The sequence below is a fragment of the Triturus cristatus genome, chromosome 9 (assembly GCF_964204655.1).
Source record: "Triturus cristatus chromosome 9, aTriCri1.1, whole genome shotgun sequence".
In the NCBI taxonomy this organism is placed as follows: Eukaryota; Metazoa; Chordata; class Amphibia; order Caudata; family Salamandridae; genus Triturus; species Triturus cristatus.
The window spans coordinates 1,145,682,916-1,145,704,960 of NC_140592.1; the positions used below are offsets into that span (position 1 = coordinate 1,145,682,916).

The 22,045-nt window shown below is 44.5% G+C and overlaps 1 protein-coding gene across 1 annotated transcript in view; it reads right to left on the reverse strand.

The window, feature by feature from the left end:
- The window catches only part of SPTBN5 (spectrin beta, non-erythrocytic 5), a 1,776,766-nt gene that overhangs the window by 1,082,742 nt on the left and 671,979 nt on the right, over positions 1–22,045 (reverse strand). The window contains exons 32-33 of the mRNA XM_085627084.1: positions 15,105–15,219; positions 9,157–9,267 (exon numbers count right to left, since the gene is read on the reverse strand). Of these exons, the coding sequence (XP_085483210.1) occupies positions 9,157–9,267; positions 15,105–15,219 (226 nt within the window). The remainder of the gene's footprint in view (positions 1–9,156; positions 9,268–15,104; positions 15,220–22,045) is intronic.

Genomic DNA, 22,045 nt, shown 5'->3' on the forward strand with positions numbered 1-22,045 from the left:
GGCCATGACTAGAAAGTGGCCATAGTTGTATTGCTGCTTATTGGCTGCCCATCCTGCTCTGAAAGCAGCCCCCTAGCCATCAGCCCACAGGGAAAATACCAGTGTGGCAAAAGGCCTATTTTAGCCTTGCTCCTACTTGCAATTAACAGGGAAGAGAAGACCTTCTAACTGAGGAAGAACTATCCTAAGATCCTCCAGAAAATTATAATGTACTATATAGTGAAAAGAGATATCTAAGATGGAGGCCTACAGTAAGCAGTGATAGCATCCAAATGTGTTTTAATATAAAGAACTTTAAACCGATTTTTGCCAAATAAAGAACATAAAGTAGTACTGTTTCTTCCTGACGGGAAACAGCCATTACAACGTGGCTGTTTCCACAAATAGCCTTTACCACGCATGCGTTACAACATATGCACTGTTACCACAGATAGCTTTTACAACGCATGCCTTTACAACATAATTTTTTGCAAAGGTATGGATTGTAAAGGTATATGTGTGGTAAGGGTGGTGAAGGCTCGGCGTCGTTAGAGGAAACGGAGAGACTCTTCCATTTCCTCTTTAGGACATGCGCCATGCCTCAGAAGGGCTGGTGAGGAGGCGACATCGCGGAGAAGTAAGGTGGATTGGGCCTGGGGCGGGGGGCTACTGATTTACAGTTTTGGGCTGGGTAATTTTTTAAGGGGGGAGTTGTGCAGGGGTCAGCTTTTAGGGCTCAGGGGAGGGGTCGTTTTTAGAAGGGCTGGGGGGGATTCGCACAGGGGTCCGCTTGGCAGGGAGGGGTTGTTTTTAGAAGGTCCAGGAGGAAGGGGTCGTGCCTGGGTCCGCTTTTAGGGCAGGGGAGGGGTATTTGTTAAAAAAGGGTTGGGGCCGGGCGGGGGGAGGGGGGTGCAATCTACTGGTTTTAGGTATCAGGGCAGGGGTCAGGGATTATAACAAATATGCCTTTAACATTCATGCTTTTATAACGAAATTCATTGTGCAGGTATGCGTGGTAAAGGCAAATTCATGGTAAAGGTTATGCATGGTAATGGTGTTCGCATTGTAATGCTTGCGTGGTAAAGGCATGCGTTGCAACGGAATACGTTGTAACATCATACTACCTCTGGTGGGATCTGCTTTTGAGGATGTTAGGCAGAATATTTCATACAAGCCTTCCTTCACAGAACTTGAGAGTCAAAAGCAGATACCATCTGATTGGCAGTCTGTTGTGTGATCTAAGACGCATTTGAAGAAACACCACATGTGTGGCAAGTCCTGAGCAATGAAAATCATCATTGCTTTGCCAAGTCTCAACCTGGTGAACACCTTGGGAAGAAATGGCACTGGAGGAAAAGCATGGAAAAATAGTCTCAAACAACTTATTAAAATTGCATTTCCAGGAATTGAGCCTCTGGAAACCTGGAGGAATAAGAAAGGCAATTTACATTTTCTTCTGTTGCAAAGAAGTCCATTTCAGGAAGTCACCAAAAGGAGAAGATGCTTGGCAGTACTTTTTAATCATTTAAAATCTATCCCAGCTGTTTTTTGTCAAGTGACAAAATAGCTTTTGTATTTTGCAACCTGGGAAGGTGCATCACTGTCAACTGAAGGCCTCTTGCCAGCATCCGGTGTCAACGTGCTTGAGCTTCTTAAGAAACCACCCTGGAATTTCTACTCCTTTGCTTGTACATACATTACATGTTTGACATATTGTCCATTTGAAGCAGAAGAGGGCCTGACTGAATCATGGGCAAGAGAGACGTCATTGCTAGATAAACCACTCTCAAATCCATCATGGTGATGTGGATGTGATACCGTGTTTACGAAGGAGACCACAGCCATAGAATTGTTAGATTCTCCATGTGGACTCCACAGTCCTCCTAAGAGGCGCCTTTTGTAAAGGTCTCTGAGGGCAGTGGAGCACTGAGGGTACACCAGACAGGAATTCTTGTGCCACCATCACAAGAACTACAGAGCATTTTAAACAGCTGCACTTTGTCATCTCAACTTCCTGACTCCTGGTACCATTCATTGTCCAAAGACTCTTGAAGGGGTATCATGTGCAACCTCACATCACAGACCAGAAAAATGCATGAAGCCACTGATCCCAGAAGCCAAGACACCTGACAAGCTAAAGGATACTGAAGCAGCCAGAATTGAAGACCTAGAAATTAAACAATCTTTTTTGTCAGGTCCAAGACTGTTTCTCTAAGTATGGAACTGTTTGTATAGGAACTAATGACGCTTTGTTTATACGAAAACCCAAATTTGAAAGTAGGTCTATTGTGAACAGCAGGTGTGGAAAACGTCTTGGGGGAGAGGAAACCTTAATCAACTAATCCTCTACGAATGAACAGACATACAATTCATTAGTACAGACAAAAGCTGGAATTACAACCACAACTTTTTTTTTAAAACTCTGGGAGAAAATCACAGGCAAAAAGGCAGACCTTTGTACTGAGAGTGTGTCTTGATGATTTTAAATCTTAGGAAAAATCTTTGAATCTTGCGTATGGGTACATGACAATTGGTTTCCTGTAAATCCAGATCCAACAGGCTATTGAAGATGTGGGAAAATATGATCAACATCCTGAATTTTCTTCTCAGCACCCATCTCTTTGCCGTTTTGTAGATCTAAAATGGGATGAATATCTTGTTTGGCAACTTTTTTCCTGATCAAGAAATAACAGTAGTCCATTCCTTCGTCCCACTGATCTCTCAGCATTAGCTGTATTGTTTCTTTCTCTAGAAATGTTAGGGGTGTCTGAACCAGCTAGTTCAGCATTCATTCTGCTCAATATCTAGCACCCACTGATTTTTTGTAATTTCCTGCCATGCAGCGAGATGACTGGAAATACTTCTTGTCACTTTGGTACTTAATGATGGAAGCAGGATGAAGATGTCATTGTTTTCCTGGTACCATCCCTGTGATAGCAGACGGCTGCTTGTCCCCGCCTCTCCCCTGGGAAGACTTTTGCCTATGTAAGGAATGTTGCTGCTGCTGTTCCTTCTCCTGGCTCTGCTGTTTCCAACATGGGATGTACAAGTGTTGTTTGCCTATAGTGTACAGTATTTAAACTGCACCTGTAAAAACATCTTCCTCTTCTCCAGGCCATATGACTTTAGAGTTCCCGACAGTCTTCTTTTTTTTGTGATTCACTCAAAGACCAATAAGAGATGTTGCATTGCAAGAAATCCTAGCATCTTCTGTTGTGCATGAGGAGACAAAAACATAAAACTATATAAGGAGGAGCACCTTATTGAGACGCCTCGGAAAAAGTCTACTGTGGCCAGGTCAGCTATGTCTCATGCTACAGCAATCAGAGTGAAGTCAGAATTCCATCCTTTTCTATTTCCATAAAATCCTCCCATTTCTCTCTTGGAAGATATTCCTGGGTATGACTTATTGAATTCCAAAGAAAGCAATCATAGTGGCTCAAAAGGGTAGAGGAATTGGCTGCTATCACTATTTCAGACAAAGTCTGGCATACACTCCTGCCTGTTAAATCCCACTTCCTATTAATTTTCTCTGGTGGATTAGAAGAAGTAATTCTAGCCGCATTACACTTCTTCCAACACGGCCATGAAAAAGGAATGAACTGGAAGTACATTCTTCAAGTAGCTGGGATTCAAGTCATCTGATCTGGACTTCTTCTCCAGACAAAGATTTACAGTCCAAATAGACAATGAATTCACAATGTTATCCATCATGGGCTCCAACAGTCCAGGAACAAGCTTGCAGTTTTCTTCAGATTGTCTCAAACCTAATAGGGGTACTGACCACTGGTGCTCTAGTCTTCAGATTAAGCTCTATCAAAGCTCTGCCCGAGAGCTCATGGAGACCACTAGATTGTCAATAGGAGAGAACCCTAGATGGAAATTACTCTGCGATGCTGATGAGAGATCCTGCCAACTATAAGACGAAGCATCTGAGTCTGAATCCAAAAGCAAAAACCTGTACCATTTCCCTCTTTCTGAACTGGCAGAACCAAATTGGGGATCAGCATGACATCTGTGTCTCTCAGAATTCTTCTCTTGTCTATGCCTCTTGCTCAAATACCCAGATGGTGACATATCTGGGCTCCATGTGTCCAATTTCTCCTTTTTTTGGCATAAGGCTGATCTCATACCTGTCCCTTAGCCTTTAAACAACAATTTCTGGCAAATCCCACAATCCTTGATGGATAACGTAACTCATCTGCTTTTGTTTTTTGCAACCCAGGAAGGAGGGGGCACCACACAAGCATCATCATCATACCTCAACATCTTCCCTCCATAAGATGTGCATTTGTCTAAAAGCACAGGCGTAGTCACCAAAAGCACTGGGAGGTGGAAGACAACTAAGAAAAGTCAGGGAAAATAGAACCGTTTTGCCTAGAAAATGGTGCAAAAAAGAAAACAGCCTTAGATGCTGAATGAAGCTCACCCCCTCGCCCTCTGCCCAAAAGAGTTTGGTTTCTTAACAAAACACAGCTTTGCAGAATACAGGATTATGTTCCCGGTCTTTCTCTCACAGTGCCAAGAAAAGACCTGCCTAATGGACAGCCAGCTGGGCATGATAGGACAGTGCAGTATTCCAAGATTCACAAAAGAGCAGAGTGTAATTCCTACTGTGTGTATACTTTGCAATAGAGCATTGTTTCCTGTTTTCTTTTTTGCTCTAAATAAACTGTCGTTCAGAGGGGTGTTTCCCAAAAGTACTGTTTAATCCTATTTTTGGCTAATTTGTACTATCAGTAAGCTCAATATGAATAGCATCATAAAATAGTCTGAAAAACCAAACAGAAATTTGGAGGGTGTCTTGTTTACTGAAAACCCATGCTTTAATGTTGTTTTCTTTTACAGGAATAGATGAGCCCATCAAAATATTCTTGTGTTGTCCTTAAGGTTTCCTCAGTTGCACTAAATGTCCCTTATGGGTACTTCGAAATTCAGTGTCTCAAGTACCCATAGGTAAAAGTGCAGGCACCCTTGTTTACATGGCCTCTATAGGAGGTTTCACAGTATCACTTCTTGGTTCTAATAACCTGACAGCTGTATCTGATTGGAGAAGCAGGTACTATTTTATTCACTCTACATCATTTTTAGACCTGACAGTCTTAGGCTGGTCTGCCCCCAAACGTTTTGCCTTCACTCCTCCTGTTTTGCTGAAATTGTTTTTGTTGGCCTTAGGACTCTGGATTGCCTTAAAAAGCCAGACATGTACTTTTAAGTTTTACATGTCCTGATAGTGAAAAACTCTCAAATCTGTTTTTCACTATTGCAAGGTCTACCTCTACCATTGGATAACAATGGGTAACTCTATTACATTTAAACTTTTGCTGAAATTGTTTTTGATGGCCTTAGGACTCTTTATTGTATTTAAAAAGTTGGACATGCACTTTTAAGTTTTACATGTTCTGGTTGAAAACTTTTAGGTTTTTCACTATTGCAAGACCTACCTCCCCATAGGCTAACATTGGATTACCCTAATACATTTAAACAGTGATAACATTTGATTGGGAGCAGGTAGTAAAGTCATGGTTGATGTCTTAAGATTTGTAATTTATAACCCTCTTTAATGATAGACTTGGATTTTAAATCATAATTCTGAAAATGCCTCTTTTAGAAAGTTGGCCTTTTACTGTCTAATCATTTGGTGCCTCCAGCCTGTTCCTGGGTCACATGACTAGATGTAGTTGTCCTTTGGTGTATTTCTCTGATACAGTACTACAATAGAGGGTCTGGGGGTTGACAGGATTGGCCATCTCTGGCAGGATGAGGGAGGTGGAGCTGTCACCCACCCCACTTGCACTTCAAAGGCACTAGCTCAGCTCATACACAAAGGACTTCACATTAAGCCTATTGTGACCCCTGCCAGAATGGGACCAGGACAGGAAGACAGGAAATATCAAACACCTCTGTAGGAGGAACTCAAGAAGCTTCTCCCTCTTCAAAGTGGGCACCAGGCATAAAAAAGGGGACTCTCAAACCCACTCTTCAGTGCACTCCTAGACCTGTGGTTACTACAGAAGAAGGACGTCCTGCTATCATGTTGCTTGAGGACTGCCCTGCTTGCACCCTTCATCCCAGGCTGAAGTTACTCCAAGGGTTAGCTGACTGACCTCCTGATCTGAGCTACAGGGACATAGCAAGTTTCAGAGGCCTCTCTGCAAACTGCCCCACTGACCTTCTGTAACTGTACCAGCCTAAGCCCAGCTGGCCAAAGCTTGCTTGAGTTGCTGATCCCCAAGAGGTACCTCCATCATCCTGTACCTTTGCTGTGGCATCAGTTAAGGTCCTAAATCATGAAAAAGAGCGTGGGCATTAAATGACCCTGGGTAAGAATACATACAGGTCACAAGCACAATAGCTTCAGGGATCAAAAAGATATTTAAGGGGCCGTTTCACCCACATACATGGGTCAAAATATAGTAATTAAAAATATCTAAGGGCACACCCAAGAAATCTTCTTTTATTGACAGGGGTCCTTGGTACAATTACAAAAATGTAAGTGGTTCATGGGTGAAATCAATGGATCACCTAATCACTTGTATTTTAACTATTATATCTGGAACCATGTATCTGTCCTGAATAAACAAAATACGTAAGAGCTATCCTTATCCTTAAGTCCACTTGAGTGATACTAGCCTACTCGGTGTGGGGGGCTGCTGATGATGTAGCATTCCACGAGAAGTTGTGGGTGAGGAAACCCCTAAAATATTTTCTCAATCCCTGTAGGCTATTGTGCTAGTGACAGTATGTATTCTTACCTGGGTCATTTAATACCCATGCTCTTTTTAGTGATTTAGGTGTCAATTAGGAGAACATGCACAGCACTTTCATCCTTTTTCTCTCTGAGACTGAAGATCACTTGAGCACCTCCTTGAAGAAAAGGAGAAATCCTTAGGTTTTGGACACTTCGCAACCACAAACCAGTCCGTTCGCTCCAAGATCTTGCTGCCCACACCCACTGAACCTCTGGTGAACCTGCTCTTTGTGCTACAAGGACTGCCAGCGGCAACCGGCAAAGCAAAATCTGCACTTCGCGCTACAGCATCGACAACCTACAGTGACCACCAACGCAAATCTCCAGCAACGACAGTCTGCGACGCCCAACAGGATCTTCGTGCTACAGCGTCGACTCTTCGCAACACCCAGCCTGCTTTTCGCACTACAGCTACGACCATCCGCGACACTCTCTCTGCTCCTCGCAGCCTCCTCCATCGTGAATTAAACTCTTTAAGCTGGATTTTAGAAGGTAACTTTTTCAGCAGGACAACCTGGTCCCTGTATCAGGCCTGCGCTCCATCGCGGTTGGCCTGAACTTTTGACTTTTGTTAGTCTCGCACGACCAGATAACAGCGAGTGGCTCTTTGTGCTTTTAGGCGTTACACTTACCGGAAACCTTTAAAATGGCATATCCCCGGTTCTAATGATTGGATTTTTGTCATTTTCCTGCCAAATAATTTATTATATTTTACTATATTTTTCTAAATTGGTGTGGGAATTTTCTTGTGTTGTGTTTTCACTTTATGACTATTTTGTGTGCTGCATAAATACTTTACACATTGCCTCTATGTTGAGCCTGACTGTTTTTGTCCCAAGCTACCTGAGGATTAAGCACAGGTTAATGTAATGACTTTTAGCGGTGCACCCTGAAAAGGACAAAGGACTGTGGCTGTTGCTTGAATAGGGTCTTACCCTCATCAACCAACAACCCTATTTCTCACACTCATGCTGATGATAAAGACCTAGACCGCTCTAAAAGAAGACATTCTAAAACTTTCCAAACACATGCTATGCACTGAAATGTATTGAGACTACAGTGACTTGAACGTATCTATGGGAATGGGTAAATCTAGATGACTGATATTAAAAGTAAAGAGAAGTAACGATTCATTAATAGACTTTTCCACTGCAGCAATGAAAATCTAGCCCTGCACTCCGTAGATGTTATAGTGTGGGTCCGCCATAAGTACACAATACATTGGAGGGTGGCAAATCCTATATATTTAAATGTGCTGATTTTTTACATTAAAGCTAGCACCACTGTCTGAGCCAGAGGAATTGCCCCTCTAGATACTCATGGTAGCAGTACATTCCAATCAGTATTCACTTATGGGATACATTAAATCTATGATTAATGCTGGCTTGTGCTTGAATGTAGGAAACTCCACTCTTACCCTCTGGGGTAAAGAAAGGGCGCGGCTAAATTTTCTGTTGTTGCCTAGAATCATTCAGATTATGCTTTTTCTGATGGAACTTAGGGTCACTGCTGTTCCACTCACCACAGCTATCAGTTGAACAAGCACCATTCTAATGAATATTTATGTGCCATGCTCTGCTTTACTTGCGCTCACACACTCTCTTAATCTTGAATTTTCCCCTTTGCTGAAAATCTAGTAGCATTTGATTATCTTCTTTGTCTCCTCACAGTCCTGTTTTAGGAATAATTAAACGTTTTCAATGAATATCCATCACATATTCTTTTCCTCTTTTGATTATCAGAACACAGTATATTGGTGGCAAAACAATCTGCTGGTATGGTCTCCTAATTTTGATGCTCTGAAAGGTATGGCCCACTGTTAAGATCTGCCTCCCTGTCCCTACTTCTCCCCGGTTCCACTTACTGCTGCATCACTGGGCAGAGGGGGTAATACAGAAAAGTAAGTGATCATGCAGTGGTGAAGGTAGTCACATGTATCAGTGGAGTATTAGGTATTTAATCTGATCTCTGTGATTTTTCTGCTATTCTTGACCCTTTTGTTAGCAGTTTCTGATTTATCTACAAGAGAGCCCATGGCACACTGTGTTAAACTACACAGCAAGGGCACCCTAATGTTATGAAGCGTATCTTCTCTTCACTCTTGAGTTGCTTCTACCATCCGGTCCTATGGTCTGACATTGAACATTCTCTATAGCTTTTATGTGGTCGACAATAGATTGTGCAAGATAGAACTGATGACATATGAGCAGAAAGGTGCATCTATGGTCCAAAACACTGATGACTTCTCCAGGAAGTGCCAAAACAATATCAAGTGGGAACTTACTTCAGAGGGTAGCTAAACATCCGTATTTGGAAAGTAACTGCAGATTATTTTTTGTAAAATGATCAAAACAATCATTAGGGTTAACTAGCTGTCTGGATAAGTAAGAAGGCCTGACAAGGTAAATGTGACAATGGTTGCATACCTGCTGCTCATTTCCACTCAACCCATGCTCCAACGCCTCATGTTTGCGCAGTTGGGACTGTACACCGCTCAGATCATTAGCAATGCCATCTGGAACACTCATGATCTTCTCCTGTCACAGAATAGAAGAATATGGTAAATATGTACAAATCTAAAACATGGTGTTAGACCATACCTAAGGCAAACAAACAGATAACACTGCATACTTTCTTACACCACTGGTGTACAAGGTTTACCAATGAGGGTCAGAACATGTTATATTTTCAAGATAAGCACTTTGGATAAATTCACTCGCATTACATTTGGATGAGAATTATTTATATATATATTAATATTGTGGTCCTTACAATGGTGGTCAATGTATGCCCAGGTCTGCAATAATATTATGTGTGTCACCTAATTGATATTTGCCAGGTTGGAAACTTAACAATTCATCTGCCCATCCATTCCTAAGATCAGCCCTCTGGTCCTCAGCCCTTTGATGGGAAGGAGGTGGGGAAGAGTTCTTGTGTCCTATATGGTTACTCGAGCCCTGGTGACCGTTCTGACCATTTTCAACAGCAGATCTAGCTCTTTAGCTTGAGGGGCCTCTAACACCACTACATCACTCTTAATGCTGCTGGGCAATAGGCTACCTATCACTGATGGTAACTCACACAACTGCAATGCCTTCATTTCCATACATCAACAAAAAGCAGTAACACTGCTTCAGACCTCCTTTCTAATTAAGATATTCAGTTCCTGTCTGTGATTCACAGACGCACTATCTTCCTTTCTCTCTGTGTGTACACAGTTAGGCCTTTGCTTCGCTCAACAGCAATTACCTGTTGTTCTTCCTGTTTAGGTCGAGCCTAGAGCAGCGCATGCGCTGCTTGCTCGACTTTTAGTAAGGGGGTTTTCAAAGTGCTACCCACAAGCTTTTCCTGGCCTCAAGCTTGCGTGCACGCTCACGTGCACGCGCACAGCCGCCATCTGCCTTTCTTATCTCTTCCTCCGCATCACTGGCCATTACTTTCACTTTTGCAGCTTTTTTCATTATAAAATATCCATCCCTGAAACACCAATGATATAGTATGTATATACACAGTTTACCTGTGTGAGAAAGTTTACGTTTTTTTCAAATTTAATATTCTTTACTTTTGTAACATAGTATCATTTTACCACCATATGTATTTATAGTGTCTTAAGCTATGCTTGTGACATTTTTATAAAATGCCAATGCTTTTAAAACGCTTCTGCTTCAATGGGCATGTCGTATAAGCATTCATTGCATACACTTTTCTTAATAATTAACGCATGTGGTATTCAACAGATATTATACATGACTATGTATGTTTTAATCAGGGCCATATTGCTTTAATTTTGTATCGCTTGGCATGCCAAATGCATATATTATCGAAGGCATTCTCTTAGTCTCTATGTGATGAGTTATTACGTTTAAAATTATTTTTCTAATAACATGCTTGTGAATGGATGTTGCTTATACAGCGATTTTTTTAAAAAATATCGTTCTTATGAAATGTGTTTGCTTGTACAGTGCGCTCCAAACGTCCTATGATTGTAGAGGGTTCGGGTCGTGCAATGGTAGTTTCCCAGGGGCGGGGAGCTTTCGCATTAGCACCTGCGGTGCCCCCCGCGTCAGGACGGCCTGCTGGTACTTCATGTGTTTACTGCTTTCCTGTAAAGTGCCTCAGATGGGCCCCACTGTTACAACTTTCAACACTTCAAAGCGCCCTGACATATAATACAGTGTTCTGTGCATTTAATGATTCCAGTACCGTTTTATTTCTCTCTTGGACGGCTGCATCTGTTAACCATTACACAGGCAACAGTTCATTTCCTTCCTTCCTTCTCCCCTACTCGGTCCACCAATCCTTCCTTCCTTCCTCTCCCCTGTCCACTCACTCATCCTTCTTTTCATCTATTCATTCGTACATCCTGTCTTGTTCCCTTCCTCGCTACACCTTCTTTCTTTACTTCTTTTCTCTCACTACTCCATCTCTCAATGCCTTCCTTTTATAACCTCCTCCATTCAACCCCACAATTACTTCTCCCTCCATCCCATTTTCCTCTCTTTTCCCATTCTTCCATCCTGCTCCTACCTGTCAATCCCTCCTTCCCCACGCCTTCCTTCGATTTCCCCTTTCTCATTTACCCTCTTGTCTCCGTCTCTTACCTCCTCCACAGTTTTTGTTATGGGTTGTACTCACACGCACTGTCACACACACTCTGCTGCAGAAGCGACAGTTGTCAGCTACGTGTGAGGCTGCCATGTGGAGGCTTATAGGTGGATGGATAAACTGACATATAAAAACATCTCACAAGCGACTCCACAACATGTAGTGATAAATAGCGCAATATGAGCGGGGTACCCGAACTTCGCATTTGCGGATTCCGTGTTTCGGGAAGTTGAGATTCGTCTGAATGAATTTCGATAACATTTCTAAGCGCTTTTACAATTTTTCCTCACAAAGACACAGAAGTCCCCAAGGAAATCTGTGGGCCTCGTCGCCATGATGATATGTGGAGAGGCCCCGGGACAGATGGACCTACCAGCTGCCATAGATACCATGAAATACTTGTTGAGCTTGAACCATAACATCGTGTTTGAACGCTTCCCAAATAATAATATACAATGTACACCAAATAGAAATGTTATTTTGAAATACTTATTCATAATTTTCATATGGTCAAGTTCTATAAAGCCACCAAAACGCGGGTCGTCCGGTAATACCAATAACATGATTTACCATTGCTTATGCTGCTCCCAGATGCTTTGATGTATATATTGTAATTGTTTTTATAGCTGGCTGGCTCTCGGTACCCACTTCTTAACAGTAGAGAAAAATATAGGTTGCCCTTAAAAGAGCTTGGCATAAATGGAAAGTCTGGTGCAGTAATCCTCGAGTTTAAGGAGTAAAACTTTCTACATAATGTGTTTCCACATTACAAATGTCTGACTGGGACAGATTGTCGGATTGGGCTTTTTTGGAGCAAGTACCTTGGAAGAAGGTGGCTGGGTCCATTATTAGTGCGTTTAATGATAAACGCTCGTTAACTCAAACAGGCCCAGAACAGAGTTCCTTTCTTTGTTTTGCATCACGTGTGTTGCACCTTAACGACGTAATCAAGTATTCCAAAATGACACAAAAACACTAAGGCATGAAGGCCTGTTTAACTATTAGGAATCGTGTACGAGCATAATGTCTAAAGATGGGAACAATATATTCATGACTCCGCCCCCACCCAAAAAACGTGCCCACGCTACAATATATTGTAGTACAATGTGTGCATGGATATGCTTGATTTATTTAATGTTTGCATCATTTTAACACGATATGTGCAGACGTAGGTAGCACGCCTTCCGCTGAGGGCAAGGAGAGAGGAGGGTGTGTTTATATAGCTACCATTGGTGCGGCAGGTGCAGTGGCACCGGTGTCCACTGAGCCCTCATAATTGCTGTAGTTTGCTACCCCAACAGCAGTGGGGAAGGCCATGTTCCTTGATTGCACCAGGACCCATGGCATCCTTACTGGTCTACTGCAGATAAGGCCACGTGTACACAACATCCTGAAGCCTCAGCGGGGCAGAGGGTGTTAAACTCTTTAACCATCAGAGAGTGTGGCGCGTGCAGTCCACATTGGGCTCTTCTGGACTCCCGAGTGACACAGCCCTTGAGGAGGACACCTTGGAAACGTGGGCAAGGGGAGAGATATTTCAAACGCTCCAGTTTTCACCGGAATCCTGGAACCTGTTGCATTTGGGCATCTAGCCCTGTCGAGCAACAGTTGTGAGTTATACACTGCTTGCGATTCATGTATTCTCAGCCTTTAGTAGCACCGAAAAGCAACGAGGAGCGCTTTCTATTCTGGGAACTGAAGTCAATTCTGGTAAAAACATGTTCGAAGCAGCCCCCAGTGAGAGCGAGCGCAGTGACCCTGTCTCTGGGAGGTGTGTTTGTTTGGAGGGTGTTCCCCAACCCCGCCCCAGGAACCCAGGAACTTATAGAAACAAGCATTGGCATAGCCAATAGGTCTCGCCTTTGGGACCTTATAAGAGTATTGCCTTGCAACAGTTAATGTTGTTGCACCGAGGATATTGTGCTGCATAGCTAAATACTTATGAGGTTCCAAAGGCGAGACCTATTGGCTATGCCAATGCTTTTCCTATCAGGAGGGACTCTTTTCTCAAATTTCCCGCAAGCCACCTGAGCAGCATTTGTCCTTCAACATGACAGTGTGAGAAATGATCTCTAACCTGATCTCTGTCTCCTCATAGTCCACTTGCTGTACTCGTCCATGCCAACAAGGAAAGCAAGGAAGCGTGTCCTGTGCACTAAGTTCCAGATGGATTCCATACCGCTGCATATTATCTGGATTCCTACATTCTTAACCATGTACAAACACTTGATGATCAGTAGACAGGGGCTCCTGCATGTCGACGTGCATGAGGTCATGAGAAAAGGCAAACCACTGCTATGTCTAGGTGTTCTCCTGAGGGATGGAGTAGATCACCTAGGTACTAAGCACTGGTTCTTTCAGTGGGTTTTCATCTCCATTATATCATGCTCGCAGCAAAGCAGAGCTTAAATCTCAATACCCAAACGACTTGCTTTCAGTCCATTAATTAACAATCTGATTAACACGGAGGATGAGTGACCCATCACTTCTTGAGTTCTCTAAGCCTGCACTTGCTGTAGCATTGCCCTTCATTTCCAGTGAGTTGAAGATGTGGTCCAGGAAAAACTAGAGTGTAACCATAATGCTCTGCATCCTTATACACGCTCTTGTCGTGCTTTTACTGTAGTCCACATAATTCCCAAACTGGAATGATCACTGAGAAGAATGGGCTCAGGATCTGGCAACTTTCTCTCTTCTTGAAGTTAAATATAGACCCTCTTTTTTCATCGATTTTTGAGCTCAGGCTTCACCACTAGGAGCTTACAGAATGCCTGACCCATATTGTCAAGCCCTCATGATCGCAGGTCACCAGTAGTCAAATATACTGTATCAAGTTCAATAAAGCTTGGGCCACAATATCTTCACCGCTACATCGTGGACAATACATCAGTAAAGGTAAGAAATATAAACAAGGTAAGAGTAAGGGTTACTTAATCAAATAGCCATGGGATGGGTAACTTAATTAAATAAATTAAAAAGAGTGCTGCTGCCCGCCTCCCCCCGAGACAATATATATCCCACAATGTATTGGTGGCAATGTAGTGTCCAACAATTCACTGTTTCTCGACATACTGCATGGCATACATGCTATGCAGTTGGTGCCATTTTAAATAAACTGGGTCACAGAACTCACACAACAACATATACCCTTGAAATTATTTTAATTGCACTCTTCTATACCTCTCTTTATGCATCTGGCCTGCACACTTTGGCTGCTACAATTGCTTTAAAGGGTTCCACTACATGACGAGGCTCATAGCTGGGGTGAAAACACCCAATACTTGGCTACTTGCTACTCGAAGGAATATTGAATATGGACTATTAGTATTCTGTCGGTAAGATTTCAACAATGGTTAAATCATGGATAGAAAAAATAGATTAATGCCCATCTTTGCTAAATAAAACCTAGTAGTTGCACTAACATGTCCAAATACACACCTTAGCCAAATCTTCATATTAAGAGCTAGTAAAACTATCTTCTTCCTAGGCCACTTTCAAATACTTTACACTTTAGGTAACCCTTGCTCATACTTTACACTTTAGCTAACCCTTGCTCAGGTCTGTGGCAGCATCACCAATGACCACACATACCATGTTATTGTTAGTGTTCAAAAGCAAATTGCTGCTGGTGACTAAAAGGTGATCTATTCAATCTGTTGTCCTGTGTGAGCTTGATGGCCAAGACCTCCCGCAACACTAGGAGTGAGTGAGTGAGTGAGTGAGTGAGTGAGTGAGTGAGTGAGTGAGTGAGTGAGTGAGTGAGTCTTACCTCGATTTGCGTAAGAGCCTCAGTCAAGTCCCAGTAGGACTTGTGGATCGCTTCAGCATCTTGCAGTCGATTTCCCCGTAAATGGGTCAGCTCCAGCAGCTGCTCCCAAGAGTTCCTAAAGCAAGAACAGGCAAGGGAGACTTACATAAAATAGGATGTACAAGCATGAAAGACAGAGACAAATCGAAAAAGATAATGCTACAAATGAGAGCGCACTCCAGAATGAGTGACAATTCCATCTGAAAGTTCGATTCGATACATTCTGCGGCAGAGGAGAACAGCCACGGCAGCTCCAGGGGAGTGTGGTGGGAGCATTTATTCCACACATATAGGGCAAACCTATGTAATAAAACCATAAAGAATTAGACAAATCACACACATACTTCTGTCAAGATAACATACTACCGTTTTATTCTACTCACAAGGCTTTTGTCAGGAAATGCTACAATGACAACATTTTTGACAATTCCTGAAAACCAATAAGCGCATTTATAAAAATTTGCACCTCGGGCCTCATTCAGAGTCCTGTGGTAACACCGACTTAAGTCTAAACTTGAGTTGGTGAAATTCATGGGTGAAACACTGCAAGATTCTGTGTTTTACAGCTTGGTGTGGGGAAAATGTGTGGCATTGTTGCATTGGTCCAGATTCCTAGGTTCTTGGAAGGAGTAAATACCGTACCCTGAGATATTCACAGGATGTCATATTAACCCCACTAATAGCAGGTCATTCAGAACAACCCTTATTCAGCTTATGGCACAATTCACAAAACCCTTGTCATAAAACATGAAGACCTACTTCTGCAGAAGATTTCCTCTGTTTCTGGTAGATTTTCAATTTCCTGTGATTCACATACATCCCAGGAAGCGCAGTTGGAATGTTTACCAGTTGTAAACATGTAGGAGTACTGCTTCCCCTCCTTAAGCATATATGTTACCAGATATTACCAGATGTTTTTTAGCTACTTGGTGCAACTTAGGTGCGCAAAAGGAGCCTCGCTGATGATTCTAAATACACCTTCCCAGCTGAGCAAACCTAAATATGTGCAATTTCCTGTTCATTCATTCACTAAATCTTAATTCGACACAATTGGGAAACAGTAGAGAGGAAAAACCTACAAAATGTGGTCTTGCGGACTACTGTTAAGAATTATTTTTCAGCAACACAACCAAAACCACGTGACATGGTATTTTCTTATTACAAACCCTGTAAATCGACTTGAGGAAGAATGTTTCCGGCGTGCACCCTCAAGATCGAATCCAGAATATCGAGGACAAAATATCGAATAATAAATATCGAAATGTAAGTATAGATTTTATATACCTAATTCCACACGTATGTACCTTGGCGATATATACCTCTTCAAGGTATGCAGATGTGACGGTTGGGGATAGCAAATCTATACTTCCCTACATGCACTTACCTTTCAATATTTTATTCCTCTATATTCTGTTCCTGATATTCCGGTTTGTTTATATACTTGGGCTTGATTTTAAGTAGTACAACTCATTTTTCCGACAGGCATGGTCAGTCATATTTTCAGATCCACTATCCTCCCGTCGTGAGGAATCACTTGTCCTAACGGGAAACTGTTTGATCTCTGAACCTTAAAAAAAGATTTGCTCTGGAAAATAGGATCAATTTATAGCAGAACCCTTAGGCTGAGCAAGCTTGGATGAAACATAAAAACGAATTCCATTTAGTCTAGATCTCCAAACGGACAATCTGCGTAAGGACATGAGAGAACTCGCAGAAGATATATTTATATTAATTATTAAATGTGTGCCTCTTCGAGAATTATTGTCTCCGCAGTGTGACACCCATCGCCGGAGAGGGTGACAAACTTTGGAAATGCTCGAACGGCCCACGGACTTACTGCTTGTAAACATCACTCCTGGCAGCCCAGTTTACAGTAAATGTTCTCAGATCCCCACTCAGTGTTTGAGTGTACAGTATGTCTGGACATTTGCAACAGTCAAAGGTCGAGTGAGCATTACATGGCTGAGCTGAGGCGGTCTGACATCTGTCTTCTTTGAAAAGCGACCTTTTTTTACATGGGCGGATCAAAATAAACTCTATCCGGGTGCTCAGAGAGAGAGGGGGTGGGAGGAGAGAGCAAAACAAGAGATGGTGAGAGAGAGAGAGAGCGGAAGAGACGGGAAGAGTGAGAAAGGGAGAGTAAGAGCGGGAAAAAGAGATGAGAGAAGAGACAAAATGAAGAATTAAGAGGTAGAGAAAGAGAGAGAGGGGCGAAGAGAGAGTGAGATGGTGAGAGAGAGAAAGGGGAAGACAAAAAGGGAGAAAGACAGCGAGTAAGAGTGGGGGGAGAAATATATAGAGAGGAAGTGACGGGTGTGGGGTGCGAGAATGAGGAAAGGTGATGGGAATGGGAGGGCGAAAGATGGAGAAAAAGAGAGGAGTGGGAGTGAGATGAGAATTGGGGAAGCAGAGAGGGGGGAGGTGAAGAGTGAGAGAAAGGGTTGAGAGGGAGGGAGATGAAGAGTGAGAAGGGGATATGAAGCGGGGAGACAGAAAGAGAGAGGGGGAGCAAGAGTGAGGGGAAGAGAGCTGGGTGCGGCGAAAGGACATGAAGGGGCAGATTTATAATAACTGGCGCATCCCTGCATATCAGCAGGGATGCGCCATTTATTGTGCGCCACAGCTCCGCCACCATGGATGCGCCGCATTTACAATGCGGCCGACCATGGGGCAAAACCGGCACAGATGCGTGACGCATCTGTGCCGTAAAAGTGGCGCATTGCTGGAGTTGCGTCGCAAGCGCAACGCAGCTCCAGCAATGCTTTGGGGGGCCCTATCTTCACAATGCTGCGTCAATCCTTATGCCTGCTTCAAGCAGGCGCAGGGTTTTGACACAGCATGGGCTCAAAAGTGACTGAGTGAAATCTTGTAGATTTCACTCAGCCACTTTTAAGAGGCGTTCCTGCGACGGAACGCCCCCCCCCCCCTGAGCAAGAACGCCTACTTCTGGCGCAGGGCTTTACAACGTGACGCATCTCCCAGATGTGTCACGTTGTTAATACCCCGCAGCCTGGTGCTGGTTTTGCGCCGCCGCTGCGTCACAAAAGTGACGCAACGGCAACGTAAAAGAGGCGCAAGGGGCTTATAAATCTGCCCCGAAGAGTGAAAGAGACGGACAGGCCTTGTCTGTGTGAATGTGCTGAATGAGCTCAAGAGAATTGCGGAGATTGAGCGAGGGTTGATACAGACAACAACAGCTTTTATTGCACGTGCTGTGTACGAGTGAATGGCGCCCTCTGAGCAGGGAACTCTAAATGCAGACTTTTGTGTGGGTCCCGGATAGGAATCTTCGTGTATCTGCAGATCTATTCGCAGAGGCTTTAGGCTGTCCTGGAAAAGAAGTGTGGCGAAACCGTCTGGAAATTAACGAGATCTCTTTTCACTAACCCAGCCATGGCTTGATGCCAAGCAAGGAGGCTAGGCTGCTAATCCCAGAGAGTGACTCGGGGTAACCCGAGCCATTCCAAGGGGCTTGTGACCCACCCATCTCTCCGGCAGTTTGACTGTGGGCAGGCCCGCGCCTTGGCTCCCTCACTCCTCCAGACATGTCGGCACGCACTTGCAGTTCCACGCCCACACCATTTGCGCGTGTAGACCCCATAATAGCGTTCATGGCTGTGCAGAGCTAGGTGGAGCAGGTTCTCCCGAGGCTGCAGCTCGTCAACCACTGGTGTGATTTATGATTATAAATAGAACACCTCCTCGTCAACCATCTGAAACTACTTTGTCGAGGAAAACCTTGCATAAACGCCTAAAAGAGCCACCGCGCAACTCTACTGGGTCCAGTGCCATAGCTGTCTCTTGCCCTAACTGTCACCTTGACCCCGCCCCTCAACCTAAATTACCCAATCCCGAAGTAACTCGGGGGTGGACGCTCTTCAAGTCATCACCCCAAGACGCCCCAATTCAGAAGACCGGTGCGTTGCAATGGTGTTAATTGCGGGAGATAAGGTTTGCTACATAGATTATACAGAAGATGAAAAACACAGCCAATCGCTTACATTACCCCGCCCCAGGCACCACCCGAAATGCATACTCCACTCCCCTAACACCACGAGCCCTCTAATACCATAGGCAGGGCTTTAAGCAGTAGCGGTCCGTGGAGGGAGTTCCGTGGGGCGGTGGGAAGGGGAAGGGGCAGGGTGGGGAAATGTAAACACCGGAATATGGATGAACGGAGGTAAGTACACATTTAAATAAATAAAACAAATTCCTTTGCGCGCGCTGCATCGCAAAATGCGATGCAGCACGTGCAACGAAATTCGTTTTATTTATTTAAATGTGTACTTACCTCCGTTCATCCATATTGTGGTGTTTACATTTTCCCACCCTGCCCCTCCCCCGCCCCGCCTCACCGCCCCACAGAACTCCCTCCACGGACCGCTACTGCCTCCCAGCCACGTCGTGTGTCAAAGAGGGCCCAACATGTGCCGGTGCAAGCACCAAGCCCCAGTCCCACGACCTCTGCAGCCTCCGCAGACCATCGCTGACCCCCGATGCTGGTCCACATCACTCCTTACTTATTTACATGCTCCACTGGTGTCCTCTTCGGCCCAGTAGGTCCCACATGTGGAACAGTGTCCTGAGTCCGGAATGGCAGTGGCCCCAAGTCTGTGGCAGTGGCCACAGCACCAGACTCCCTTCGATCAGTGAGGCATAATTCCATATCGCAGGCCTGCGACACGTGGTGCCACTAACCCTGTTCAACGCAAGCCGGAGAAACATGGTGCCACTAAACCTGTGTGCCATGAGTGACCGACATCCTCCGGCGGAACATCGTCGGTGTCTGAACCTGTGGCCTGGGGGTTGTCATCAGCAACGGACAGGTACGGACTTGGTGTCTGGCCTGGGTCTGTGGCATTCATATCTGCCATGTTGCCGGACCCAGCTGGCATGTGCCCTCTGCATAATGCACTCGGGGTAGGCCTCCCATTCTCCCCCATGACACTCCGTGGAAGGCACCTATGACACATGCGAGGCCCTGCTCTGCCCTCATGACCCTACCCCAGTCTCCCGCAGGTCAGCGTCCCGTGGCGGTGGGCCCGTGTCGGCCGTTGTGCATCCGGGGCCACTAACCCTGTGCGGCTCGAGTCATCCCCCCTTGTTGTTCTGACATTGCATTTCTGAGTGCCCGATGACTGTTGGAGTTGTTGCCAGCAGCAGCTACTCCCTGAGGGCTGGCTTACACTCACCCCACACACAGCCAGCACAGGCGTCACTGTATTAGTGGGCCTGCCATCACATCCTGCTGAACCAAGTATTGACTCTTTTCTCCCTGCACTGTCACGGGTGATCAAGGATATGCACTCTGCCCTTGGATGATGACACCCCTCCGAGACCCGGACACACCCGCCCAGAGGCAGTACAATGCGGCCCAAATACGCACCAGGGGCATCGTTGAACGCATATTTGGCGTCTTGAAGTCACGTTTCAGGTGCCTGGATGGCACTGGTGGGAAGCTCCTGTACAGCCCGGACATTGTGTGTAAGATGATCGTTGCATGTTGTGTGTTGCACAACATCTGTGTTCACAACAATGCCCCATGGATCCCAGTTCCAGAAGTACCGGACGATGATGGTGACGTAGGAGCAGATGGGCCACATCCCACTGCAGCTGCGGCAGGAATGGCCCGCAGGAACTCCATCATTGACACTTACTTCTCATGAGCACGTCACATTGTGGCCGTCCATGGCAATCATGGGACAATAGAAGATTTCCAATTGCACTGCATGTCTGATTAAAACATATTTGCAGGTTACAGGTTGTACTTGTACATTGTCATTTTACATTTTCCTGCGGTTTCAGATGTGATTTGCCATGTTGTGCGCATTTGCGGAACCAGTGTGTCCTGTGTTCAGTTGTGGAGGGGTTGCTGTTTGTACCGGGATGTTGTCAATGTCGAGGTGCGCTTATGCTTATGTGCGTATGCTGCATGGTGGCCGAGTCGCTCCTGCAGCTCTGATTTGTCTGCCACTGGTCTCTTTCATGCGGTGTGCCTGTCGGTTCTGTTCTTCCACAGTGCTTGGATGTTGTGGTTTACATGTTGTCCTCTGCAGTTGGTCAGGGTGCATCAGTGGTACTCTGCTGTTGATGTATTTTTTCTATGGCATTTTCCGTATGCTGTTCTTGTGCTTTTTCCCGCATTATACGTGAGTATTGCTGCCCTCGTGCTGGTTGTCACTGTTTTCTTATCGCGCTTTGGCCCATCGCAGGTTTTTTGGCGTTGAGGTTTGTGTTTTTATCTCTGTTGAGGTGGTTGTATCGCGGGCATTGGACGCAGTTTCGGCAAACTATCGCATGGGGCCACCTTGTTGTGAATTCCAGTTGACACAGGGTTATTTTCCCGCTATAGGCTGCGATGTTGAGAGTTGCATTAAGCTACTCTTGCGGTAGTCATCACACGTTCTTGTGAATATACCCCAATTTCATCTTGAAGTCGAGGAATTGCATCTCCTCGCTTGTTTAAAGGGAAAACAAAAGGAAAATACTTCTATTGTGGAACCACATCATATTTTTTACTAAATGCTAATGTTTGCTGTCAGTTGGAAAATAACCAAGTATCAAGGCAATGGGAAACTGAATGCACATTTCCTGCAAAAAAATGTGAATTTGAAATTCAACAGAATGATATACTGAAGAGCTTTTTCACGGAAAAACTAAGTACAAGGTTAGTTATGCTTCATATATCACAGAAAAAAACGCAGTTAAAAACTGATTTAAGGTTTTGACTAACATGCTCCCAACTATACATGTAAAAGAACTTTGGGGGTCATCTGCGAGGATCCTGCTCTTAAAAACCCACTTAACCTGTGACCTTGTTCCTCTACATGGTCCAGTAACTCCTCTTTGAATGAAGTTAGCCTCCAGGCAACAATATATCAGCAATACTTGGGTGGTCAAGG